Source organism: Macaca nemestrina, chromosome 17 (genome assembly GCF_043159975.1).
Source record: "Macaca nemestrina isolate mMacNem1 chromosome 17, mMacNem.hap1, whole genome shotgun sequence".
NCBI classification, from domain to species: Eukaryota; Metazoa; Chordata; class Mammalia; order Primates; family Cercopithecidae; genus Macaca; species Macaca nemestrina.
This window is the reverse complement of record NC_092141.1, coordinates 90611764-90639208: the sequence shown is the minus strand read 5'-3', so window position 1 is coordinate 90639208 and position 27445 is coordinate 90611764. Positions and strand designations below refer to the sequence as shown.

General features: G+C 52.2%; 2 protein-coding genes across 2 annotated transcripts in view; one reads left to right on the top strand and one right to left on the bottom strand.

Annotated features, from left to right (window-relative positions):
* Nucleotides 1-23: 23 nt before the first annotated feature.
* LOC105469300 (tetraspanin 10) lies at nucleotides 24-12468 on the bottom strand. The gene is made up of 4 exons (XM_011720197.3): nucleotides 12311-12468; nucleotides 6613-6771; nucleotides 3154-3791; nucleotides 24-871 (listed from the first exon to the last, which is right to left on the bottom strand). Exons 2-4 carry the CDS (start codon nucleotides 6646-6648, stop codon nucleotides 478-480), a joined length of 1068 nt encoding a protein of 355 aa, XP_011718499.2. The 5' UTR covers nucleotides 6649-6771; nucleotides 12311-12468; the 3' UTR covers nucleotides 24-477.
* A 133-nt stretch (nucleotides 12469-12601) lies between these two features.
* The window catches only part of LOC105469299 (NPL4 homolog, ubiquitin recognition factor), an 86824-nt gene continuing 71980 nt past the window's right edge, over nucleotides 12602-27445 (top strand). Inside the window, exons 1-2 of the mRNA XM_071081823.1 lie at nucleotides 12602-12799; nucleotides 20485-20565. Coding sequence (XP_070937924.1) covers nucleotides 12785-12799; nucleotides 20485-20565 — 96 coding nt within the window. The 5' untranslated portion in view covers nucleotides 12602-12784. The remainder of the gene's footprint in view (nucleotides 12800-20484; nucleotides 20566-27445) is intronic.

The window sequence follows — 27445 nt, the reverse complement described above, 5'->3', positions numbered from 1 at the left end:
TAAGAATTTCCCCACGCTGCCTCGAAGACTGGTGTCTTTACTGTGTGAATGATACACCCCAATAAAACATTTACTCTCTCCCCAAAAATGCACTCGGCAGGGAGAGGCCTGGACCTTAGCTCCACCACCACGAGCCCAGAAGGGGTGGCAGCCCCAGGGGAGGGAGGTGCCAGGAGGTGGGAACTGTGCGGCTGGGGTGGGAGTGGGGGTTTGGAGATGAGGGTCAGCTCCAGGATTTCCTCCGGCCCCTCGTGCTCCTCACGCCAACCCCGTGGGTTTGCCGGGCGCCCTCCGTTGGCGGCTGGCGTGGGGGACGCAGAGTGCGCGGCGTGGGCAAGCTAGGGAGGTCCCACGGCGAAGTCTCCGGAAGCCCGAGCGAAATCAGGCGGCGGCGGCGGCGCAGGCAGCGCGTTTTAGCCGGACGGGGGTGCCCCCTGTATCCCTGTGCGTGGCAGCCTCGGACTCCAGGGCATGCGCTCAGCCCCGGGCGGGGTCGGCAGCCGGCGGGGCGCCGGGGCCGGGGCTCTGGGGGCCAGCGCGGTCCTCCCCGCGCGCTCTGGGGCCCGACGCCGCGCCCCTGCGGGCAGCGAGTACCCCGAGCAGCCGGGCGACCAGCAGGAGCTCTGCGCCCTGCAGCAGCACCACCGCGATTGCGTAGCCGCCCGAGGCCGCCAGGTTTGCGCGCAGCCACCGCCGCAGCGGCGGGCCGCAGCCCTCCAGGTGCACCACTCTCTGAGCTGCGTCCGCATCCAGGCCCAGGACCCCGAAGCCGCACTGGTCGTTGACAGAGGCTCCATCTTCTCGGGGGTCGATGCAGCAGGAGGCAGGAAGGCTGCAGGCCTGCACCCCGGGGGAGCTGCAGTTAAAGTACCTGCAAAGCGCACGGAGGCGTCAGTTCTGGCGGGGAGGGCCCGCTCTTCTGGGACCAGGCACAGAAGCGAATGTTGCCTACCCACCTTCACCCTTCCATGGCCACACAGGCACATGCACACACGTGCATACATCCGCATATTGGCACACGCGCCTGCACACACGGACACACACAGCACCTGGCTCTCTATAGCGTATCCCTGTGCATGGCAGTCCTCTGCACTTGCAGGTAGGGGTGGTGGCTGTGTTGACTAGCAGGAGGATATTTAATGAGACGGTTGAAGGGGAAACAGACGAGCATTGATGAGAGGACCTCCCTCCGCAGAGGCTGCTGAGTTCATTGAGAAGGTAGAGTTGGAGCGGGGGAGGGTGGATGAAACTCTGGCAGAGGCTTCTGGAATAGTCCACAGGTCTTACTGGGAAGAGCAAGGGCTTGAGAGGCAGTACCCGGCAGTGACAGAACGCAGGGGCAGGGGAGGAGCTCCCAGGGTGGCTGGGGAGAGTCGATGTCATCACAGCCCAGGTCAGGCAGTCCCCAGGTGCCCTAGGCATCCACTGGTGTCCGGGGCTCTGCACACAGGCCCAGCAGACCTGCAGGCTCATCCCCATGCCCTCTCCACTCTAGAAGAGCATTCTCCACTTAGGCAGGGGAGGGGGTCGAGGCCAGCAGCAGACGTGGCATCACGACACTCTAGGGGGGCTGCCACCAACCCAGTCACATGTGGCCAAAAAGCAACCTATGTGGTGCTTCGCAGAGTCTGGAAGGACCCCACCTGTTAGCCACTGCTGGGTCCCAATGGCCAGTTTTCAGGGTCGCCTATGACTTCATCTGTTGTGTTCAGCTGCCCCTGATACCTGCACCAAGAAGGCTTGGGGGACAGAGTGCATATCCTCTGTCCTGGGTGTGGCATGGAGAGTACGTGCTGCTCGGGGTGTGCATGTGCTGATAGCTAATGAAACAGACAGCTACCCTCCCTGCAGTGAGCCGAGATCGAGCCACTGCACTCCAGCCTGGACAACAGAGTGAGACTCCATCAAAAAACAAAAACAAAACCAAAAACAGACAGCTACCCTCAAGCAGAACATAAGAAAATCCTGCACTGGATCCTAAATGGACAGCGTTTAATCACACTCACGGTGGAGGGAAACTTTGGAGTCAGATTCCAGAATAATGTCCGGAATTCATCTAAGAGTCATTTTCTTTCTTTCTTTTTTTTTTTCGAGATGGAGTCCAGCACAGGCTGGAGTGCAGTGGCATGATCTTGGCTCACTGTGAGCTCCTCCTCCCGGGTTCACACCATTCTCCTGCCTCAGCCTCCCGAGTAGCTAGGACTACAGGCGCCCGCCACCACGCCCGGCTAATTTTTCTATTTTTTAGTAGAGATAGGGTTTCACCATGTTAGCCAGGATGGTCCCAATCTCCTGACCTCGTGATCCGCCCGCCTCGGCCTCCCCAAGTGCTGGGATTATAGGTGAGAGTCACCATGCCCGGCCTTTTTTTTTTTTTTTTTTTTTTTTTTGAGATGGAGAATCGCTCTGTTGCCTACGCTGGAGTGCAGTGGTGCGGTTTTGCCTGCAACCGCCACCTCCTGGGTTCAAGTGATTCTCCTGCCTCAGCCTCCTGAGTAGCTGGGATTACAGGTGCCTGCCACCACTCCTGGCTAATTTTTGTGTTTTTAGTAGAGAGGGGGCTTCACCATGTTGGCCAGGCTGGTCTCGAACTCCTGACCTCAGGTGATCCGCCTGCCTTGGCCTCCCAAAGTGCTGGGATTACAGGTGTGAGCCATCGTGCCCAGCAGAAAAATGACTTTCTAAGTCTGTGGGTTCAGCTTCTCCACTAAGATCCTGAGTAGTCCTCCTGGCCCTGGCAGGGGGAACAGAAACACACTGGAGGCTGTGGGGGCCGCAGGGCTGATTGGGGCCCTGAGCCCAAGGAACAAGGAGAGGCAAGCACCCCTGTACCTTGTGTGCATGACGTGTGTGTATGAACATGTTTCAGTTTGAGTGTGTGCCTGAGTGTGAGGCTGTTTTGTGTGTGCACATGAGAACATGTTCATGTCAGTGTAGAGGAGTGTGTAGGTGTGTGTCCACACGCGTGAAACCTGTGAGCACGAGACGTGTCAGTGTGGATATGTGTGTACACGTAGGTAGGTATACGTGTGCATGCATGTGGGCATGCACGAATTGAGTGGGTACATGTGAGTGACTGTGTGTACACACACGAGGGTGTGTGGCCTCTGGGATCCTGTGGCAGCCCTGTCCCTCGCCCACTCCAAGACTCACAGGTTCTGCTGCCAGTCCTGGTAGGAGGCAGCCCCGCAGCACTTCAGTCCGAGCTGGACTTGGTCGAGAAGGAAGCGCAGGTCTGCGTCGTCCTGGTAGTGAACGATGGCCACACGCAGGGTGTGCTCCAGGCTGTCTTGCAGCGGGCCCCAGAGGGCTACCACCAGGGCCCCCGCCAGGGCCTCAAGCACCAGGAAGGCAAGGATGCCCCCGGAGAAGCCATGTAACAGGCAGGTGTTCTCACAGAGGGCGCCCAGGCAGCCAGCCAGGCTCACTGTGCTGACTACCAGCCCCCCCAGTGTCAGCCCCAGCATGGGGTCTACGGGCAGGGGCCCCCCCAGATCACTTCCCAGAGACCCCTTGACGGCCAGGCCCCAGAGCCCGATGGCCAGGGCCAGCAGCCCCAGCAGGGAGAAGAGGAAGTTGGAGAAGAAGATCAGATACTTGATACAGCTGCTCCCTGTGGACAGGGAAGGGGCTGGTCCTTTCCCGGGGGTGCCCCTCAAGGCCTGGCGCTTGGTCTCCGGGGGACAGCAGCTGCAGCCCCAGGCGTCCACCTGGTCCTCCCAGGGCACTGGATCTAGACAGCCTGCGGTGGGTGGACTGTGCACAGAGAGGGGCTTCTGGCCTGCAGTTTCCTGCAGAGGGAAGAGTAACAGGGTGAGACCGCATTCACCCAGACTCTGTGACAACTGGTGAGGGGTCAGGGAAGAGCTCAGTGGCAGAGCCTCCAAGGGATGGGAGGATGCCGGATGGTAGAACTGGAGCTCAGAGATGTGGACAGCCAGGGGCAGGGGGCCCTCAGGGCTGTCCTGCTTGGCTGGGCAGCAGAAGGGACCATGAGGGCCCCAACTCTGCTGTCTACTGGTGTGTGGGCCCCCACCTTTAGAACAGGGTGATGGGCAGACCCTGAAAGGCTGTGGTGAAGACCAGGCAGGGCGGCGCTCAGTGAACACATCCACTCTCTCCCGTCCTGCATGTGGGTGGCTGCGCCTCCCCGGGTCAGGGCCACCCTGGCTTTCCTGCAGTGCACAGGCAGGGCTGCTTCCCCAGCGTTCGAAACAGCGTCTGTCTGGATCAGTCTGTATGTGCCTGCAGCATGGACCTTGCGTAAAGGGGCTTCCTCACCAGCCAGAGGGGCTGGCCCACATGGCTGCCCTTTCCCTTCCCCTCTGAAACTAGTCCTCACATCCCAGCACCCCCTCATTCAGCCCCATCAACAGCCCACACCGAGTGTGGACATGGCACTGAGCCCTGCTGCCAAGGACAGGACGGTCCCCTGCCCAACAGGCTCCCAGGACAGGGAGGAGGGTGCCCAGGAGCTCAGGGAGACCATCTGAGGGCTTGCAGGGCCTTCAGAGGGGACCCCCTGGCCCACTGGCAGGAAAGGCCTGCTGGTCTCTCTCTGTAGGGAAAGAGGCAGCCCTGCAGGTGGCCAGTTCTGCTGGGAACAGAGGTTTTTTAAAAAGGAGAATGAGCCATGGCTGGGCTGGACGCTGTGGCTCACGCCTGTAATCCCAACACTTTGGGAGACTGAGGCAGGTGGGTCACCTGAGGTCAGGAATTCAAGACCAGCCTGACCAACACGGAGAAACCTCATCTCTACTTAAAAAAAAAAAAAAAAAAAAAAGGCCGGGCGCGGTGGCTCAAGCCTGTAATCCCAGCACTTTGGGAGGCCGAGACGGGCGGATCACAAGGTCAGGAGATCGAGACCATCCTGGCTAACATGGTGAAACCCCGTCTCTACTAAAAACACAAAAAAACTAGCCGGGCGAGGTGGCGGGCGCCTGTAGTCCCAGCTACTCGGGAGGCTGAGGCAGGAGAATGGCGTAAAAACCCGGGAGGCGGAGCTTGCAGTGAGCTGAGATCCGGCCACTGCACTCCAGCCTGGGCGACAGAGCGAGACTCCGTCTCAAAAAAAAAAAAAAAAAAAAAAAAGCCGGGCGCGGTGGCTCAAGCCTGTAATCCCAGCACTTTGGGAGGCCGAGGCGGGCGGATCACGAGGTCAGGAGATCGAGACCATCCTGGCTAACACGGTGAAACCCCGTCTCTACTAAAAATACAAAAAGAAATTAGCTGGGCGTGGTGGCGGGCGCCTGTAGTCCCAGCTACTCCGGAGGCTGAGGCAGGAGAATGGCGTGAACCCGGGAGGCGGAGCTTGCAGTGAGCCGAGATCGCGCCACTGCACTCCAGTCTGGGCAACAGAGTTAGACTCCGTCTCAAAAAAAAAAAAAAAAAAAAAAAAAAAATTAGCCGGGCGCGGTGGCACACGCCTGTAATCCCAGCTACTCGGGAGGCTGAGGCAGGAGAATTGCTTGAACCCAGGAGGCAGGGTTGCATGAGCAGAGATCGCACAACTGCACTTCAGCCTGGGTGACAGAGCAGGACTCCATCTGAAAAAATAAATAAATAAAAATAAAAAGAAGCCATGGCTGTGCGCTGGGCAAGGATCCCATTCCGACCCAGTTTCACCAGGAAGAAGCTGATTGCAGCATCAGGCTCTCGGCTCACTGCAGCCTCAGACTTCCAGGCTCAAGCCATCCTTCCTCTTCAGCCTCCTGAGTAGCTGGGACTACAAGCACTGCCACCATGTCCCGGTAATTTTTTAAAATTATTTTTTGTAGGTTGGGCATGGTGGCTCATGCCTGTAATCCCAGCACTTTAGGAGGCCAAGGCGGGTGGATCACGAGGTCAGGAGATCGAGACCATCCTGGCCAACGTGGTAAAAACCCGTCTCTACTAAAAAAATCAGCTGGGTGTGGTGGCGTGTGCCTGTAATCCCAGCTACTCCGGAGGCTGAGGCATGTGAATTGCTTGAACCCAGGAGGTGGACATTGCAGTGAGCCAAGGTTGTGCCCCTGTACTCCAGCCTGGTGACAGAGCGAGACTCCATCTAAAATATATATATATAACATTTTTTGTAGAGACAGGGTCTCGCTACATTGCCTAAGCTGGTCCTGAACTCCTGGGCTCACGCAATCCTCCCTCCTCAGTCTTCCAAAGTGCTGGGATTACAGGGGTGAGCCACCGTGCCCGGCCCCAGAGGAGGGTTATTTATCACCCCCAAGACCTCAACAAGTCACTTGAAGCAAAAGGACAGGCTGCCAGTGCCTGGTTGGCCAGACTGGGGCTGCTGGAGGCCAGAAGCCGTTGGAGGCTGGCTGCAAGGGATGCTTGCCTTCACCCCCTCCTGCATCCTGAGCCAAAGGTTGCCCCCAAGGCCCTTAGGGAGACCTGGCAGATCCCCTGACTAGAGGCCAGCATGGGGCTGAGAGAACTGTAGCAGTGGGGAAGCGGGAGGGGGCTGCCTAGAACCACCCCCCAACCCAATCTCAGCATTGAGGTGTGGGGTGGCACCAGGGGCGGGGGTGGGTGTGAACCCAGCCCAGGGACTTCCCTTGGGACCTCAGGGCTGGGGACATCTCCAGCCTCAGGGCAAGGCCACTTGACACTGCTCACCTGGGACAGTAAGGGGCTCCTCTCCCCTTCCTCCATCCTTGATGCTAGAACAGAAAGCCCCCAGCACAGGCGCCAGGAGAGGTTCGCTGGCTCCTCTGTGGCTGGGCTGCTGGGCTGGTCCTGACCGTGGCCTTGGGCTGGTCTGTGAACGGTGCAGCCCTGGGCATGGAAATGGAGGAGCTGTGAGCCCCACCCAGATGCCGGAGTCACAGTTGAGTCATGTGAAGAATCACATTTTAGAGCTTAAGGCGGCCTCTGCTTATGGAGACACATTTCTCCCCAGCCCTGGCTCTGTGGATCCGTTAAGCTCTGCGCAGGTGCGATGTTTGGGGGCCAGCCTTGTGGCTGTCACTGCAGGGCCCCCAGGCGGACTTCAGCTCTGCAGGGTCGCAGCTGCTCCATCAGCTCCCTACCAGGGAATCAGACCCCGGCAAATTGGTTCACAACCCCAATCCCAAGAGACCCATCAGCAGCCCCAGTGCCAATCTATCCCCCGGGTTTGTTCACTGCACGAATGAAGCAGCGTCCACCCACCAGATCACCTCCTTCCTGGTTTTTGTTTTTGTTTTTGAGACTGAGTTTTGCTCTTGTTGCCCAGGCTAGAGTGCAATGGCGTGATCTCGACTCACTGCAACCTCTGCCTCCCGGGTTTAAGTGATTCTTCTGCCTCAGCCTCCCTAGTAGCTGAGATTACAGGCATGTGCCACTGCGCCCAGCTAATTTTCTGTATTTTTAGTAGAGATGGGTTTCTCCATGTTGGTCAGGCTGGTCTCGAACTCCCAACCTCAGGTGATCCGCCCACCTTGGCCTCCCAAAGTGCTGGGATTACAGGCACTGTGCCCAGCCCTCCTTCCTGGTTTTAAGGTACTGGGCTTGGGGTTCCCCCACCCCCTGAGCCTCTCAGGAGCAGGAATGTGCTGTGGTCACTACTGTGTGCTTATGCCTGGACTAGGGTGCTCCGGGGTCTCTAACGTGGGATGCCACCTGCCACCAATTCTGTGCCACCTTGGGCATGCCCCCTCCCCAGCCTTGCTGGTTCCATGTGTGATGTGTGAGGTGTAGATATGTCTGTCAAAGGTGCTGGGAGCTCATGAGACCTCTGGAGGTCTCGGGCAGAGGAGACTTCAAGGAGAGTCTCTGCTTCAAGGAGAGCCTCTGCACATGTTTTCATGGCAAGAGAAAGAGTGAACACCGGGGATCCGCCGCACACCACATGCTGTTTCCACCGTCACCTTGCCCCTATGCGGGTGTGTCAGCTTCTTTTGTTTGACTCTCTCCTTAGCTGTATCCACCGCTGATCTTTTTTTTTTTTTTTTTTTTTTTTTGAGACGGAGTCTCGCTCTGTAGCCCAGGCTGGAGTGCAGTGGCCGGATCGAGTACCTGGGACTACAGGCGCTGCCACCTCGCCCGGCTATTTTTTGTATTTCTTAGTAGAGACGGGGTTTCACCGTGTTAGCCAGGATGGTCTCGATCTCCTGACCTCGTGATCCGCCCATCTCGGCCTCCCAAAGTGCTGGGATTACAGGCTTGAGCCACCGCGCCCGGCCTCCACCGCTGATCTTGCTTACCACTTGATGATCCAGCCAAACGGGCGGCTTGCTGGTCCCGGGCCTGGCATCCATGTGTCCCTGACCTTTGCTGTTCCCTGAAATCTCCTCACTGTGCCATCCCTGTAATCTGGAACCCTCCCTGTCTCCCCAGCCAGCTTCAGACCATCTCCTCCACAAAGGCGTCTTCTCCAGCCCGGGGAGCTGTAGCCCACCCTCTCCTCGGCTTCTGGAACACCTTTTTCCTTTTACAGTATCACAAGGTGCTTGACTTTGCTTCACTTGGTAGTTGTTTGTGTTCTTGCTTCATGTCTCCCTACTAGCTTCCCACAGAACAATATGATTTGGGCATAAAAGAATGAAGTTCTTTTTTTTGAGATGGAAACTCGCTCTGTCACCCAGGCTGGAGTGCAGTGGCACGATCTTGGCTCACTGCAACCTCTGCCTCCTGGGTTCAAGCGATTCTCCTGCCTCAGCCTCCTGAGTAGCTTGGATTACAGGTGCCTGCCACCACACCCAGCTAATTTTTTGTATTTTTAGTGGAGATGGGGTTTTGCCATGTTGGCCAGGCTGGTCTTGAACTCCTGATCTCAGGTGATCCACTTACCTCGGCCTCCCAAAGTGCTGGGATTACAGACATGAGCCACTGTGCCCGGCCACATTTTTATTTGTTTATTTTTTAATGTTATTATTAATTAGTTAATTAATTTTTTTTTTTTTTTTTTTTGAGACGGAGTCTCGCTCTGCCACCCAGGCTGGAGTGCAGTGGCCGGATCTCAGCTCACTGCAAGCTCCGCCTCCCGGGTTCACGCCATTCTTCTGCCTCAGCCTCCGGAGTAGCTGGGACTACAGGCGCCCGCCACCTCGCCCGGCTAGTTTTTTGTATTTTTTTAGTAGAGAGGGGGTTTCACCATGTTAGCTAGGATGGTCTTGATCTTGTGACCTCGTGATCCACCCGTCTCGGCCTCCCAAAGTGCTGGGATTACAGGCTTGAGCCACCGCGCCCGGCCTAGTTAATTAATTTTTCTGAGACAGAGTTTTGCCCTGTCGCCAAAGCTGGAGTGCAGTGGTGCGATCTCAGCTCACTGCAACCTCTGCCTCCCAGGTTCAAGCGATTCTCCTGCCTCAGCCTCCTTAGTAGCTGGGATTACAGGCACGTAATGGTAAGACGGGGTTTTACCATGTTGGTCAGGCTGGTCTCAAACTCCTGACCTCAGGATTCACCTGCCCGGGCCTCCCAAAGTGCTGGGATTACAGGCAAGAGGCACCACGCCCGGCCTTTATTTTATTTTTTTTAGACAAACATCTGTATTTGAAAGATGGGGATGGCTGGGCACAGTGGCTCACGCCTGTAATCCCAGCACTTTGGGAGGCCAAGGTGGGCGGATCATGGGGTTAGGAGTTCAAGACCAGCCTGACCAATATAGTGAAACCCTGTCTCTACTAAAAATACAAAAATTAGCCGGGCGCGGTGGCTCATGCCTTGTAGTCCCAGTTAGTCGGGAGGCTGAGGCAGGAGAATGGCGTGAACCCGGGAGGCGGAGCTTGCAGTGAGTTGAGATCGCGCCACTGCACTCCAGCCTGGGTGACAGAGTGAGACTCTGTTTCAAAAAAAAAAAAAAAAAAAAAAGAGAAACCACGTCTACTGACACCTCCATCTGGGATTCTAGCTTCCAGGACTGTCAGCAAGTAATTCCAGGCCAGGTATGGTGGCTCACGCCTATAATCCCAGCACTTTGGGAGGCTGAGGCGGGTGGATCACGAAGTCAGGAGATTGAGACCATCCTGGCTAACACGGTGAAACCCCGTCTCTACTAAAAATACAAAAAATTAGCCGGGCGTGGTGGCGGGCGCCTGTAGTCCCAGCTACTTGGGAGGCTGAGGCAGGAGAATGGCGTTAACCCAGGAGGCGGAGCTTGCAGTGAGCCGAGATAGTGCCACTGCACTCCAGCCTGGGCGACAGAGCGAGATTCCATCTCAAAAAAAAAAAAAAGAAGATTAGAAATTATGGTTTAGGAGTCATGTAGCTGGAGGCTACAAGATTCTAAACCTGCCAAATTGCTCCTCAGGATAACATAGCTATTATAAAACAGATCAGTGCTTGAGATATTTTGCAGACTCTGCACTCCATGGATCAGCTGGCACCACCCAGACTGATAAACTGGCTCATATATTGTGGCCCCCACCCGGGAACTAACTCAGCGCAAGAGGACAGTTTTGACTTCCTATCATTTCATCTCTGACCCAACCAATCAACACTCCCTCCTTTCTGACCCCATACCCACCAAATTATCCTTAAAAATGCCAATCCCCAGCTGGGCACAGTGACTCACACCTGTAGTCCCAGCCCTTTGGGGAGGCCCAGGAGGGCGGATCACCTGAGGTCGGGAGTTCGAGACCAGCCTGACCAACATTGAGAAACCCCATCTCTACTAAAAATACAAAATTAGCCAGGCATGGTGGTGTGCGCCTGTAGTCCCAGTTACCCAGGAGGCTGAGGCAGAAGAATCGCTGGAACCCAGGAGGTGGAGGTTGCAGTGAGCTGAGATCGCACCACTGCACTCCAGCCTGGGTGACAGAGTGATTCAGTCTCAAAAAAAAAAAAAACAAAAAAACGCCGGGCACGGTGGCTCAAGCCTGTAATCCCAGCACTTTGGGAGGCCGAGACGGGCAGATCACGAGGTCAGGAGATCGAGACCATCCTGGCTAACACGGTGAAACCCCGTCTCTACTAAAAAAATACAAAAAACTAGCCGGGCGAGGTGGCGGGCGCCTGTAGTCCCAGCTACTTGGGAGGCTGAGGCAGGAGAATGGTGTGAACCCGGGAGGCGGAGCTTGCAGTGAGCTGAGATCCAGCCACTGCACTCCAGCCTGGGCGACAGAGCGAGACTCCGTCTCAAAACAAAAAAACAAAAAAACAAAAAACAAAAAACAAAAAAACAAAAAAACAAAAAAAACAAGCAAAACTCTAATCCCCAAATTCTTGAGGACGCTGATTTTTTTGAGTAGTAATAAAACCTCAGTAACCCGTACAAGCCGGCTCTGTGTGAATTAAACTCTTTATTGCAATTCCCCTGTCTTGATAAAGTCTAGGCAGTGGGCAAGGACAACCTGTTGGGCAGTTACAATGGCACCCTTAGCAAACTAATACAATTACTAACATAATTTAATCAATTAACTTTTTTTTTTTTTTTGAGACGGTGTCTCGCTCTGTTGCTCAGGCTGGAGTGCAGTGGTGCTATCTTGGCTCACTGCAAGCTCTGCCCCACGGGTTCACACCCTTCTGCCTCAGCCTTCCGAGTAGCTGGGACTACAGGCATCTGCCACCACGCCTGGTTAATTTTTTTTGTATTTTTTCAGTAGAGATGGGGTTTCACAGTGTTAGCCAGGATGGTCTAGATCTCCTGACCTTGTGATCTTCCCTCCTCGGCCTCCCAAAGTGAGCCACCATGCCCGGCCTCAATTAACATAATTTAACATAGTTTAAAAAAACCCTCACGGTAATTGTGATGTTGTGAAATAGGTATATATTTGTTCTTTCGGTTTCCTGGCATCCAATTCCTAAAATCCTTAGAATCTGTGAAGTGATGTTTCTGTTTGTTTATTTGTTTGTTTGTTTTTTTTGAGATGAAGTCTCACTCTGTCGACCAGGCTGGAGTGCAGTGGCACCAACTTGGCTCCTTCCAACCTCCGCCTCTCGGCTTCAAGAGATTGTCCGGCCTCAGACTCCTGAGTAGCTGGGACTACAGGCACGTGCCACCACGCCCGGTTAATTTTTGTATTTTTAGTAGAGACGGGGTTTCACCATATCGGTCAGGCTGGTCTTGAACTCCTGACCTTAGGTGATCCACCTGCCTTGGCCTCCCAAAGTGCTGGGATTACAGGCGTGAGCCACCGCGTATGGCCTAATCTTGTGTTTTGAGTAGGGACGGGGTTTTCACTATTTTGGCCAGGCTGGTCTCCAACTTTTGACCTCTGGTGATCCGTCCACCTTGGCCTCCTAAAATGCTGGGATTACAGGCATGAGCCACCGCGCCCGGCCTGAAATGCAGTTTAAACTCACTTGTTTTTCTTATGTTAAATTTAAAAAATACTTTAAAAAATAACATGAAGGTGTGATCCTCCCTTCCTGAAATTGTTTCTCTACTTACTTGTGCATGGAGAGAAGTTCGGAATGCTGTTTCCCCAATTATAATACGCTACAATACGCAGCAGTAGTTATTTTTGGGTGAGATTTCGGATGCTCGTCTTTGCCTCCTTTTTGGGCTTTTCGGTACCGCTTGGGTTTCCGAGGACGAGCGTAAGTCATCGCAGAGGCATCTTTCCAAAATCCCCTCCTCTAGTCACAAGGATGCGGGGCGGGTCAGCGGCGCCGCTCTGCGCATGCGTTGAGCAGTTGGTGGGGCCGGAACCTGGTTTCCCGGCCGCGCGCCCGCGGGGAGCGTATTGAGCGAGGCACGGGGACGTCGGCGGCTGGTGGAGCCGGGCGGGCGAAGCTGGAGCGGCGGTGGCGGCGGCGTAGAGAGGCCGGGGCCGGGGCTGAGGCCGCGGCCGGGTCTGCGAGGCCCTTGGGGCGGCAGGCGGCGGCGGCCCGGGGCTCCAGCCCGGAGGCAGGAGCGGCCGCCATGGCCGAGAGCATCGTGAGTGCGGCGGTCGGGCGGGAGCGGGGACGCCGGGATGAGGCAGCAGATTTGCCGGCCGCGGCCTGTGGGGGAGGCGGGCCTGCCGGCCCCGCGACTCGGCCCCTTTCCCTTCTTTCGCCGGGGCTTTCTCTGCAGTGGCTGGGCCCCTCTCGGGGACTTTCACCCCCTCGGCTTCTTCCCGTCCCTGTCCGTCCCCGGAGGACTTGCGACCCCGGTTCCCTGCCCTGGGCAGGGAAAGGCCGAGCCTTTCTGCAGGGAGAATGGACTGTGGCGACGAGAAACCGCCCTCCTTCCCCTCGCGTTTCCCGGCTCCAGGAGACTTCCTGGTCTAATTCCAGGGACCCGCAGCCAGTCCTGCCCCTCTCAGAGCCAGGGACACCTCTTACCCTAATCTCCCTCTGATTCTCTCCTCCTGCTCTCCCACTTCCCAGCAAGTGCCTTGTCATGAGTCACTGAAGAGAGCAGCTCTGCAGACGGGGACGTTACAGAGCTCCCTCAGCACCAGAGGACCTGGGAAAATGAAAACAGTAACTTGCCGGCTTTGCTCCTTGCTTGGAAGGAAAAGTTGACAATTCCTCTTTAAGAGGAATGTTGTAAATGATGTTGATTTCACTTTTTACCTGAAATTAAAATTGTCGGCCGGGCGCAGTGGCTCACGCCTGTCATCTCAGCACTTTGGGAGGCCGAGGCGGGTGGATCACCTGAGGTCAGGAGTTCAAGACCAATACTAAAAATACAAAAAATTAGCAGGGCGTCATGGCGCACGCCTGCAATCCCAGCTACTTGGGAGGCTGAGGCAGGAGAATCGCTTGAACCCGGGAGGTGGAGGTTGCAGTGAGCTGAGATCCCTCCATTGCACTCCAGCCTGGGCTATACAGCGAGACTGTGTCTCAAAAAAATAAAAAATAAAAAAAAATAAATTGTCACTCACCCCCCCCTTAAGGTAAAAAGAATCAGTGACAAATCAGAGAAAACCAGGCCCTCGTTAACTTGTGAGAAGTTTCTCCCCAAAAGTAAATGTGATGGGGAAAAAAACCTGACCATTGGACAGGAGCATTTTGGTTAATATTAAGGAAGATTTGGGATTTCTGGGGGAAGCAGGATTGACTGAGGAGTCATGTTCATACTGTAGCATTGTAACAGTCTCTGCAGTTTTGCCAGGTGTCGAGAATAGGTCTCCAGGCCCAGCGCGGTGACTCACACCTGTAATCCCAGCACTTTGGGAGACCGAGGTGGGTGGATCACCTGAGGTCAGGAGTTCAAGACCAGCCCGGCCAACATGGTGAGCCGAGGTGGCGTCACTGGACTCCGGCCTGGGTGACAGAATGAGACTCCGTCTCACGCAGACAGATGGGTCTCCAGGATAACCTAACACTTGCGCACAAGGCTCTTCTCCGGTGGTCCCACCAGCTCTCTATTCAGGGGCCCTCCTGGTGCCTCTGTGTTTCCCAACCTGGAGATGAGTGGAATGAATATAGGGTCCAGGAGAAACTTAGGAAACGTTGACTCCTGGTCAAACGTTGCACAGGCTGGTCTCTGAGCTCGAGGGATCCTCTTGCCTTGGGGTCCCAAATTGTTAGGATTACAGCCCTGAGCTACCTTGCCTGGCCAAGAAACCTTTGACTCCTTTGAAGAATAAAATGTGGCCATGCAGTGGCTCACGCCTGTAATCCCAGCACTTTGGGAGGCGCAGGCGGGTGAATCACGAGGTCAGGAGTTCAAGACTAGCCTGACCAACATGGTGAAACACTGTCTCTACTAAATAATACCAAAATTAGCCGGGTGTGGTGGCGTGCGCCTGTTATCCCAGCTACTCTGGAGGCTGAGGGAGGGGAATCACTCAAACCGGGAGATGGAGGTTGCAGCAAGCCCAGATTGCGCGCCTGGACTCCAGCCTGGGTGACAGAGCGAGACTGTCTCAAAAAAAAAAAAAAAAAAAAAAGTGTTAATCATTGGTGACTCTGCCTAGAAATAGGTTAGGAATTAGCACTCAAACCTTCTTTCAAACTACCTTTGTAGTTTTAACTGAGTTAAAGTAACCATTGACAAGTGAAAGGTGTTTCAGACAAGGCCATTTTTTTTTTCCCACTAGCATATATAAGGTTAGGCTCTCATTGACAGCATTAGATCTCGTTGAATTTCTCAGATTGTTGAATATCTCTTCTTCAAAAGAAGAGGAATTAAAACACTCTTCTTTTGAAATTGATTTAAGAAGTTATTTTGAATTTAAGAAAAGGTCTTTAAAAGTTTCTGGGCTGGGCGCAGTGGCTCACACCTGTAATCCCAGTGCTTTGAGAGGCCGAGGCGGGTGTATCATGAGGTCAGGAGTTCGAGATCAGCCTGGCCAACATGGTGAAACCACGTCTTTACTAAAAATACAAAAATTGGGGCATAGTGGCTCACGCTTGTAATCCTAGCACTTTGTGAGGCCAAGGCAGGTGGATTACCTGAGCTCAGGAGTTTGAGACCAGCCTGGGCAACAGGGTGAAACCTCGTGTCTACTAAAAAAAAAAAAAAATACAGAAAGTTAACTGGGCATGGCGGCGTGTGCCTGTAGTCCCACCCACTCGGGAGGCTGAGGCAGGAGAATTACTAGAACCCGGGAGGCGGAGGTTACAGTAAGCCAAGATCACACCACTCCACTCCAGCCTGGGTGACAAGAGACTCTTGTCTGTAAAAAAAAAAAAAAAAAAAAAAAAAAAGCAAAAATTAGCTGGACGCAGTGGCGGGCGCCTATAATCCCAGTTACCTGGGAAGCTGAGGCAGGAGAATTGCTTGAACTCGGCAGGTGGAGGTTGCAGTGAACTGAGATCATGTCATTGCACTCCAGCTCTGGGCGACAGAGCAAGACTCCGTCTTGAGGGGAAAAAAGAGTTTCTGTGGATATAACTGTATCTCACCAGTTTTTCAACTTCCCCAAGAAGCGTTCTGGTCTTACTTTCTTATAAATAGGGAAACTATGGCCGGGCGCGGTGGCTCAAGCCTGTAATCCCAGCACTTTGGGAGGCCGAGGCGGGCGGATCACAAGGTCAGGAGATCGAGACCACAGTGAAACCCCGTCTCTACTAAAAATACAAAAAATTAGCCGGGCGCGGTGGCGGGCGCCTGTAGTCCCAGCTACTCAGGAGGCTGAGGCAGGAGAATGGCGGGAACCCGGGAGGCGGAGCTTGCAGTGAGCCGAGATCGCGCCACTGCACTCCAGCCTGGGCAACAGCGTGAGACTCCGTCTCAAAAAAAAAAAAAAAAAAAAAAAATAGGGAAACCTAAGTTACCAAGAGGCTATGTGTTCATGTTGTCAGGTCTGTCTCTTCCTGTGCATTTCATTTTGTAGTCCATGTCAGAGGGTAGGCCAGAACTTTCCTTGGTACAAATTATGTTTGTCTCTTGTTAAATACTGGAGTTGGCCTTGGAAACCTGGACTCCCATCTTCTGTGGTAGAGGATCAAGTAGGATGACTTCTTCACCTTAGAATTCTGCAGCCTGAACCATTTAGCTCTGTAAAGAGTGGCGGTGACATGCTCTTGTTCTAGAGTCATCATTTGAAGGAACATTCGCACTATCCCCTTCTTTAGAACAGAACTTTCCTTTTTAAGATAGCTAAATGTGGCCGGGCGCGGTGGCTCAAGCCTGTAATCCCAGCACTTTGGGAGGCCGAGACGGGCGGATCACGAGGTCAGGAGATCGAGACCATCCTGGTTAACACGGTGAAACCCCGTCTCTACTAAAAAATACAAAAAAAAACTAGCCGGCCGAGGTGGCGGACGCCTGTAGTCCCAGCTACTCCGGAGGCGGAGGCAGGAGAATGGCGTGAACCCGGGAGGCGGAGCTTGCAGTGAGCTGAGATCCGGCCACTGCACTCCAGCCTGGGTGACAGCGCGAGGCTCCGTCTCAAAAAAAAAAAAAAAAAAAAAAAAAAAAAAAAAAAAAAGATAGCTAAATGTTGGGAGACAGATTTTAGAAACAAATAAGTGGAAGTATTTACGTAATGCTATGTATTGTGAAAAAGTTATTCTTGGGTATTGAATCTAGAATGAAGTATAGTAGACGTTAGAAGTAAAAAGAATTGTATTTCTAGTTATATCTTTTTATATTCTCTTAACAATTGGGATATTCAGAGATTTTTCAAAACAAAATCTTTTTTTTTTTTTTTTTTAAATACAGATGGAGTTGCCCAGACTGGTCTCCTGAGCTCAAGTGATCCGTCTACCGCAGCCTCCCAGAGTGCTGGGATTACAGGCCTGAGTCACCGTGCCCAGCCTGAAAACAAAATCTTAAAAGTTGAGAACATGTCGGGTGGAGCCTTTTCTGCCAAGTGAAAGTTATGGGAAAATGCAGGACAGGGTTACCCTATTTCAGGAAAATCTAGATTAGGCTTAGTTACTTTAATAAAAGTGGACACATTCCAGTAGACTCTAAGCCTTTATGGTGTTTTGTCCTGTACTCAGGGGAAATCTTTTTTAGACAATGGCTTGTGACACTTTTCATCTGCATAGTGGTTGAAGAGGATGTTTAACACCCATGGTAACCTCACAGAAAATAGTTACAGAATTTATAAAAAAGGAAATAAGGGAGGCCGGGTGCTGTGGCGCATGCCTATAATCCCAGCACTTTGGGAGGCCGAGGCGGGTGGATCAGTTGAGGTCAGGAGTTCGAGACCAGCCTGGCCAACATGGTAAAACTCTGTCTCTACTAAAAATATTAAAAATTAGCCAGGCGTGGTGGCGGGCACCTGTAATCCCAGTTACTCAGGAGGCTGAGACAGGAGAATCGCTTGAACTCGGGAGGTGGAGGTGGCAGTGAGCCAAGATCATACCATTGCACTCCAGCCTGGGTGACAAGAGGGAGAGTCCATCTGAAGAAGAAGAAAAAAAAGGAAACAAGGGAATTGAAATGTTTCACTACAAAAAATCCACTAGGCCAGGCTTGGTGGCTCATGCTTGTAATCCCAGCACTTTGGGAGGCTGAGGCAGGTGGATCACCTGAGGTAGAAGTTTAAGACCAGATTGACTAACATGTTGAAACCCTGTCTCTACTAAAAATACAAAAATTAGCTGGGCGTGGTGGCTCATGTCTGTAATCCCAGCTACTCAGGAGGCTGAGACAGGAGAATCGCCTGAACCTGGGAGGTGGAGGTTGCAGTGAGCTGAGATTGCACCACTGCACTCCAGCCTGGGCGACGGAAAAAGACTCCGTCTCAAAAAAAAAAAAAAATTATCTGGGTGTGGTGGTGGGCACCTGTGATTCCAGCTACTCAGGAGGCTGAGGCAGGAGAATCACTTGAACTCAAGAGGCAGAGATTGCAGTGAGCCAAGATCGCACCATTGCACTCTAGCCTGGGCCACAAGATTGAAACTTCGTCTCGGGGAAAAAAAAATGAGCTAAATACAAGAGACGTTAATGCAGGAAATGAGAGAGAAATAAACTATAGAATGCACCGTCAGTCTTTGCTAACAGAAGCTGAGACAATTATGGGCATGTTCCTGTCTGCCTTCCTTCCTGTACCGCAGGTGGTTGGAGCAGGTCTTTGTTTGCTGCAGAACATGCCATTTCATCCTCCCTGTCTAAAGCAGGGACCTGTGCTGTCGGCTAGGCATGATAACTCACCTTCACAATGGCTTTCATCAGCATAAAAATCAAGTCGTCTTAGAAAGTAATGCCCTTTGTCCAGTAGTCTTCCAGATCTGCCAACTTTTTTAGGCTTGCCATGGGGAAAAAAAAAAAATATATATATATATATATATATATATGTATATATACGCACACACTTTAATATACACATGTGCACACGTACACACACGTTACTACATTAGGATGGGGTCTTGCTGTATTGGCCAGGCTGATCTTGAACTCCTGGGCTAAAGAAATCCTCCTGCCTTGGCCTCCTGAAGTGCTGGGATTATAGGCATGAGCCACTGTGCCCAGCTGAAAATATTTTTTCAAAACCCTACTAAATTTTACCATTAAAGACCTTTATTGCTTTTAATTTTAATCTCTTTTTTAAATTTAAATTTAAGTTTAAATTTTTTTTTGAGATGAAGTCTTGCTGCGCATCATGCTATGGCATGATCTTGGTTCACTGCAACCTCCGCCTCCTGGGTTTAAGCAATTCTCCTGCCTCAGCCTCCCAAGTAGCTAGGATTACAGGTGCCTGCCACCATGCCCAGCTAATTTTTGTATTTTTAGTAGAGATGGGGTTTCACCATGTTGGCTAGTCTCGAACTCCTGACCTCAGGTGATCTGCCCGCCTCGGCCTCCCAAAGTACTGAGATTACAGACATGAGCCGTTGCGCCTGGCCTAATCTCTTTTTTTGAGACAGGGTCTCACTTTGTCACCAATGCTGGAGTGCAGTGGCACCATCTGGGCTCAATGTAGCCTCAGCCTCCCTGGTTCAAGTGATCCTCGTGCCTCAGCTCCCCAAGTAGCTGAGACCATAGGCATTTGCCACCATGCCTGGCTGACTTTTGTATTTTTAGTAGAGATGGGGTTTCCCCATGTTGCCCACTGGTCTTGAACTTCTGAGCTCAAGTTATCCACCGCCTTGGCCTCCCAGAGTGCTACGATTACAGATGTCAGCCACCGCGCCTGGCCATTTAAAAATCTTTTTTAGGAAAGTAATAGCTGGGCGTGGTGGCTCACACCCGTAATCCCAGCACAGGGGCAGGATCACTTGAGCCCAGGAGCTCGAGACCAGCCTGGGCAATATGGTGACACTCCATCACTACAAAAAAAAATTAACCTGGTGTGGTGGTGCAAGCCTGTGGTCCCAGCTCTTGGGAGGCTGAGGTCAGAGGATCACTTGAATCTTGGAGGTCAAGGCTGCAGTAAGCTGTGATTTTGCCACTGCACTCCAGTCTGGGTGACAGCAAGACCCCGTCTCAAAAAAGTAAAAAAAAGTAACAATTAGAAAATTTCCTGTGATTCTTTTAAATTGTAGGACTCTAATGTTTGTATATAGATCCTGGAACAAAGTAACATCTTTTGTTTTTTTCCCCCCCAAAGACATCTTTTTTAAAGAACACCATTCATTCATGGTTCATGGTGGGTTTTTTTCTGTTTAAGTTTGAAGAGACGAAAAGGGTTTTACATATACTCTATAAATAGTGATTAGGAATTAGAGTTGTTTTCTGAGTGAAACTGAGAGTTGAGAGGACAGTGCTCTTACAATACCTCCCCATATGCTGATGAATCTCACCCCTCAGCATCATCTTCTCGAAGGATTGAGCTGGGTATTGAAAGGTGAACAGTGAGGTTTGGCTTTAAGTTTCAGTGACCCAGATGTTAAAAGACCACAGATGGGGCCGGGCGCGGTGGCTCAAGCCTGTCATCCCAGCCCTTTGGGGGGCCGAGACGGGCGGATCATGAGGTCAGGAGATCGAGACCATCCTGGCTAACACGGTGAAACTCCGTCTCTACTAAAAATACAAAAAACTAGCCGGGCGAGGTGGCGGCGCCTGTCGTCCCAGCTACTCGGGAGGCTGAGGCAGGAGAATGGCGTGAACCCGGGAGGCGGAGCTTGCAGTGAGCTGAGATCTGGCCATTGCACTCCAGCCTGGGCGACAGAGCGAGACTCCGTCTCAAAAAAAAAAAAAAAAAAAAAAAAAAAGACCACAGATGGAAGCCATGGTAGTAGATCAGGACCTCACTAGGCTGTGCAGTAACCATCATGTTTTGTTTGCAACAGATAATTCGTGTCCAGTCCCCGGATGGAGTGAAGCGGATCACAGCAACAAAGAGAGAAACAGCAGCAACATTTTTGAAAAAGGTATCTGTGGCCTGGGTGTTGACCCTCAGGATCTTTTTCATCCTCTGCTGTTACTCCCATCGATACCTTTTCTCTTTTCCTCATTTTCTTATTTTCCCTATTCCCAAATTGCCTCTTGCATTGCTTTTCTCTGTAATAGTTGGGTTGGATGAGATGTTTGTCACAGCTGATAACTGCTCAAAATTATAGGAACAAGAGCACAAAGGTAAGTGTAAAAGTATTTCACGGCTGGTCACAGTGGCTCACACCTGTAATCCCAGCACTTTGGGAGGCTGAGGTGGGTGGATCATGAGGTCAGGAGTTTAAGACCAGCCTGACCAAGATGGTGAAACCCCATCTCTACTAAAAATACAAAAATTAGCTGGGCGTGGTTACAGGTGCCTGTAATCCCAGTTACTTGGGAAGCAGAGGCAAGAGAATTGCTTGAACTTGGAAGGCAGAGGTTGCAGTGAGCCGAGATCAGGTCACTGCACTCCAGCCTGGGCAACAGAGTGAGACTCCATCTCAAAAAAAAAAAAAAAAAAAAAAACGGCCGGGCGCGGTGGCTCAAGCCTGTAATCCCAGCACTTTGGGAGGCCGAGGCGGTTGGATCACGAGGTCAGGAGATTGAGACTATCCTGGCTAACATGGTGAAACCCCGTCTCTACTAAAAATACAAAAAACTAGGCGGGCGTGGTGGCGGGCGCCTGTAGTCTCAGCTACTTGGGAGGCTGAGGCGGGAGAATGGCGTGAACCCGGGAGGCGGAGCTTGCAGTGAGCCGAGATCACGCCACTGCACTCCAGCCTGGGAGACACAGCGAGACTCCGTTTTAAAAAAAAAAAAAAAGAAAAACGTATTTCACAAGAGTGGCTGGGCACGGTGGCTCATGCCTGTAATCACAGCACTTTGGGAGACCAAAACAGGTGGATCATGAGGTCAGGAGATCGAGACCATCCTGGCTAACATGGTGAAAACCCATCTCTACTAAAAATACAAAAAATTAGCCGGGCGTGGTGGCGGGCACCGATAGTCCCAGCTACTCTGGAGGCTGAGGCAGGAGAATGGTGGGAACCCGGGAGGCAGAGCTTGCAGTGAGCGGACATCACACCACTGCACTCCAGCCTGGGCAACAAAGCGAGACTCTGTCTCAAAAAAAAAAAAAAAAAGAAAAAAAGTATTAATTGAGTATGAATTGTAGATATGACTACAGTTGATTCAAAGAATCATCCCTGGCTCTTCCCTGGTCTCCTGACCTGCGTCAGTTTTCTTTTTTTTTTTTTTTTTTTTGAGACGGAGTCTCACGCTGTTGCCCAGGCTGGAGTGCAGTGGCGCGATCTCGGCTCACTGCAAGCTCCGCCTCCCGGGTTCCCGCCATTCTCCCGCCTCAGCCTCCTGAGTAGCTGGGACTACAGGCGCCCGCCACCGCGCCCGGCTAATTTTTTGTATTTTTGGTAGAGACGGGGTTTCACTGTGGTCTCGATCTCCTGACCTTGTGATCCGCCCGCCTTGGCCTCCCAAAGTGCTGGGATTACAGGCTTGAGCCACCGCACCCGGCCCAGTTTTTCTTTTTTTAACCAATCACAAAATATTTCATTTACTATGATAGTTGCATATTATGTACTTCTTAGCTTATCTTCACCGTTTGTTCCTTATTTACTTTTCCCATGGATTTCCTCAGACTATTTCTGTCTGGTGTTATTTCTCTTCAGACTGAAAAACATCCAGGCCGGGCGTGGTGGTTCGTGCCTGTAATCCCAGAACTTTGGGGGGCCGAGGAGGGTGGATCACGAGATCAGGAGCTCAAGACCATCCTGGCTAACATGGTGAAACCCCATCTCTACTAAACATACAAAAAATTAGCCAGGCGTGGTGGTGGGCGCCTGTAGTCCCAGCTGCTTGGGAGGCTGAGGCAGGAGAATGGCGTGAACCTGGGAGGCGGGGCTTACAGTGAGCCCAGTGAGCCACTGCATTCCAGCCTGGGTGACAGAGTGAGACTCCATCTCAAAAAAAAATTCCTTTAGCCTTTGTTGCAGGTAGGTTTGTTGGTCACAGACCCTTGGGTTTTTTTTGACCTGAAAATGTTTTAGTTTTACCCTGTGTTTATATGAAGATTATTTTCTTTTTTTTGAGATGGCATCTCGCTCTGTTCCCAGGCTGGAGTAGTGGCACGATCTCGGCTCACTGCAACCTCCGTCTCCTAGGTTCAAGCAATTCTCCGCCTCAGCCTCCTGAGTAGCTGCGATTATAGGTGCCCGCCACCACACCCCGCTAATTTTTTGTGTTTTTAGTAGAAACGGGATTTCACCATCTTCATCAGGTTGGTTGAACTCTTGACCTTGTGATCCACCTGCTTTGGCGTGAGCCACCGCGCCCGGCCATGAAGGGTATTTTCTTTTTTTTTTTTTTTTTTTTGAGAGGGAGTCTTGCTCTGTCGCCCAGGCTGGAGTGCAGTGGCGCTATCTCGGCTAATGCAAGCTCCGCCTGCCAGGTTCACGCCATTCTCCTGCCTCAGCCTCCCGAGTAGCTGGGACTACAGGCGCCTGCCACCACTTCCGGCTAATTTTTTGTATTGTTAGTAGAGACGGAGTTTCACTGTGTTAGCCAGGATGGTCTCGATCTGACCTTGTGATCCACCCGCCTCGGCCTCCCAAAGTGCTGGCAGGATATTTTCTTTTTCTTTTTTTTTTTTTTGAGATGGAGTCTCGCTCTGTCGCCCAGGCTGGAGTGCAGTGGCCGGATCTCAGCTCACTGCAAGCTCCGCCTTCCGGGTTTACACCATTCTCCTGCCTCAGCCTCCCGAGTAGCTGGGACTACAGGCGCCTGCCACCTCGCCCGGCTAGTTTTTTTGTATTTTTTTTTTTTTTTTTTTTTTTTTTTTTTTGAGACGGAGTCTCGCTCTGTGGCCCAGGCTGGAGTGCAGTGGCGCGATCTCGGCTCACTGCAAGCTCCGCCTCCCGGGTTCACGCCATTCTCCTGCCTCAGCGTCCCGAGTAGCTGGGACTACAGGCGCCCACAACCGCTCCCGGCTAATTTTTTGTATTTTTAGTAGAGACGGGGTTTCACCGTGGTCTCGATCTCCTGACCTTGTGATCCGCCCGCCTCGGCCTCCCAAAGTGCTGGGATTACAGGCGTGAGCCACCGCGCCCGGCCCGTTTTTTTGTATTTTTTAGTAGAGACGGGGTTTCACTGTGTTAGCCAGGATGGTCTCGATCTCCTGACCTCGTGATCCGCCTGCCTTGGCCTCCCAAAGTGTTGGGATTACAGGCTTGAGCCACCGCGCCTGGCCAGATATTTTCATTCAATACGAAGTTCGTTCTTTTTTTGAGATGGAGTCTTTTTCTGTCGCCCAGATTGGAGTGCAGTGGCGTGATTGCGGCTCAGTGCAACCTCTGCCTCCTAGGTTCCAGTGATTGTCCTGCCTCAGCCTCCCAAGTGGCTGGGATTCCAGGCGCGCACCACCATACCCAGCTAATTTTTGTTTTATTTTTTGAGACGGAGTTTCGCTCTTGTTGCCCAGGCTGGAGTGCAATGGTGTGATCTTGGCTCATTGCATATTCTGTCTCCTGGGTTCAAGCGATTCTCCTGCCTCAGCCTCCCGAGTAGCTAGGATTACAGGCATGTGCCACCAAGTCCGGCTAATTTTGTCTTTTTAATAGAGACCGAGTTTCACCATGTTGGTCAGGCTGGTCTCGAACTCCTAACCTCAGGTGATCCACCCGCCTCGGCCTCCCAAAGTGGTGGGATTACAGGCGTGAGCCACTGTGCCCGGCCTCGAAACAGATTTCTAAGTTGACATTTCTTTTTTGTTCCCCACCATGCACTAATTTTTTTTTTTTTTTTTTTTTTTTTGAGACAGAGTCTTGCTCTGTCACCCAGGCTGGAGTACAGTAGTGTGATCTCGGCTCACTGCAAGCTCTACCTCCCAGGTTCACGCCATTCTCTTGCCTCAGCCTCCCGAGTAGCTGGGACTACAGGCGCCTGCCACCACGCCTGGCTGATTTTTTGTATTTTTAGTAGAGATGGGGTTTCACCGTGTTAGCCAGGATGGTCTTGATCTCCTGACCTCGTGGTCTGCCTGCCTCGACCTCCCAAAGTGTTGGGATTACAGGCGTGAGCCACCGCGCCTGGCCTTTTTTTTGTTTTTTTTTTTTTGTTTTTTTTTTTGTTTTTTTGTTTTTTTTTTTTGAGGCGGAGTCTCGCTCTGTCGCCCAGGCTGGAGTGCAGTGGCGCGATCTCGGCTCACTGCAAGCTCCGCCTCCCGGGTTCCCGCCATTCTCCTGCCTCAGCCTCCTGAGTAGCTGGGACTACAGGCGCCGCCACCACGCCCGGCTAATTTTTTTGTATTTTTAGTGGAGACGGGGTTTCATTGTGTTAGCCAGGATGGTCTGGATCTCCTGACCTCGTGATCCGCCCGTCTCGGCCTCCCAAAGTGCTGGGATTACAGGCTTGAGCCACCGCGCCCGGCCCTGGCCTTTTTTTTGAGATGAAGTCTCATTGTATCGCCCAAGCTGGAGTACAGTGGCATAATCTTGCCTCACTGCAACCTCCGCCTCCCATGTTCAAGTGATTCTCTTGCCCCAGCCTCCCCAGTAGCTGGGACTACAGGCTCCTGCCACTATGTCCAACTAATTTTTGTATTTTTAGTAGAGATGGGGTTTCACTATGTTGGCCAGTCTGGTCTTGAACTCCTGACCTCAGGTGATCTGCCCGCCTCAGCCTCCCAGAGTGCTGGGATTACAGGTGTGATCCACCTTGCTCGGTCCTTTTCTTTTTTTCCTAGGTTGGAGTGCACTGGCACAGTCACAGCTCACTGCAGCCTTGACTTCTCGGGCTCAAGCGATCCTCCCACCTCAGCCTCCCAGCTGATTGCTTAATTTTTTGGTAGAGATGGGGGTTTCACCACGTTGTCTAGGCTGTCCTTGATCAAGTGATCCTCCCCGCCCTGCCTCCCAGAGTGCTGGGATTCCAGGCGGGAGCTGTGGTGCCTGGTCCTGTTAAGCATTTGAAGCTGTTATTCCACCATCTTCTTATCTTCGTTTATCTCTGGCTTTCAGCAGTGTGACTCTGGTGTGCCTCGCAGTGGTGTTCTTTGTCTGTATCCTAACTTGAGAGAGTTTGCTGAACTTCCTGGATTTGTTATTTGATGTTTTTCATTAAATTTTGGGGTTTTGGCCACTCTTTAAATTTTTCTGTTCTATCTTCGTTCTTTTCTGTCTTTTTTTTTTTTGAGACAGAGTCTTGCACTGTCACCCAGGGTGGAGTGCAGTGGCGCGGTCTCGACTCACTGCGAACTCCACCTCCCAGGTTCAGGCCATTCTCCTGCCTCAGCCTCCCGAGTACCTGGGACTACAGGTGCCTGCCACCACGCCCGGCTAATTTTTTTTAGTTTTAGTAGATTCGGGGTTTCACCTTGTTAGCCAGGATGGTCTTGATCTCCTGACCTCGTGATTCACCCGTCTTGGTCTCCCAAAGTGGCCTTCCAAAGTGCTAGGATTACAGGCGCAAGCCACTGCGCCTGGCCTGTTTTTTTTTTTAGTGAGACGGAGTCTCACTCTGTCGCCCAGGCTGGAGTTCAGTGGCGCGATCTCTGCTCACTGCAAGCTCCGCCTCCCAGGTTCATGCCATTCTCCTGCATCAGCCTCCTGAGTAGCTGGTACTACAGGCACCCACCACCATGCCTGGCTGATTTTTTTGTATTTTTAGTAGAGATGGGGTTTCACGGCATTTGCCAGGATGGTTTCGGTCTCCTGACCTTGTGATCCGCCTGCCTCGGTCTCCCAAAGTGCTGGGATTACAGGTGTGAGCCACCGTGCTTGCCCATTTTTTTTTTTTTTTTGAGATGAAGTCTCACTCTGTCGCTCAGGCTGGAGTACAGTGGCATGATCTCTGCTCACTGCAACCTCTGCCTCCAAGGTTCAAGTGATTCTTCTCTCTCAGCCTCCTGAGTAGCTGGGATTACATGGGTGCACCACCACGCCTGGCTAATCTTTGTATATTTAGTAGAGGTGGGGTTTCACCATGTTGGCCAGGCTAGTCTCGAACTCCTGACCTCAGGTAGTCTGCCCAACTCGGCCTCCCAAAGTGCTGGGATTACAGGCTTGAGCCTTTGTGCCCGACCCTCATGTTTTCTAGTGAGGAGCATTTGATGCTGTACCATGGGTTCCTAAGGCTCTGTTTTTTTGTTTTTTTTTTTTGTTTTTTTCCAAATCTCTGCCTTCAGATTGTATACCTGTTATTTTTATTGATTCATTTCTGTTTTTCTCTTTAGAGTTGGTTGGATTCTCACTCTGTCGCTCAAGCTGGAGTGCAGTGGTGTGATCATATCTCATTGTAGCCTTGAATTTCTGGGCTCAAGCAGTGCTCCCACCTCATTCTCCCGAGTTGCTGGGACCATAAGCTATTCACCTATGTCTTCTGCCCTCTCCCTTCTGCTGATAAGCCCATTCAGTGAATTTTTTATTTTTGTTTTTGTGTTTTTCAGTTCTAGAATTTCCATTTGATTGTTCTTTTTTTTTTTTTTTTTTTTGAGACGGAGTCTTGCTCTGTCACCCAGGCTGGAGTGCAGTGGCCGGACCTCAGCTCACTGCAAGTTCCGCCTCCCGGGTTTTACGCCATTCTCCTGCCTCAGCCTCCCGAGTAGCTGGGACTACAGGCGCCCGCCACCTCGCCCGGCTATTTTTTTGTATTTTTTAGTAGAGACGGGGTTTCACCGTGTTAGCCGGGATCGTCTCTCGATCTCCTGACCTCGTGATCCGCCCGTCTCGGCCTCCCAAAGTGCTGGGATTACAGGCTTGAGCCACCGCGCCCGGCCCATTTGATTGTTCTTATATGATTTGTTTCTCTACCGAGATTCACGTTCCTTTCATTTGGGTATGTCTACTCTGATGACCCCTCAGTGTA

Bases quoted from the DNA above. Each gene is read 5' to 3' on its own strand.
- LOC105469300 (XM_011720197.3), bottom strand. From the start codon at position 6,648: ATGGAGGAAGGGGAGAGGAGCCCCTTACTGTCCCAG. The intron at 3,792-6,612 runs GTGAGCAGTGTC...TTCCCTCTGCAG, and splicing joins GGAGCCCCTTACTGTCCCAG to GAAACTGCAGGCCAGAAGCC. The intron at 872-3,153 runs GTGAGTCTTGGA...TGCGCTTTGCAG, and splicing joins CAGGACTGGCAGCAGAACCT to GTACTTTAACTGCAGCTCCC.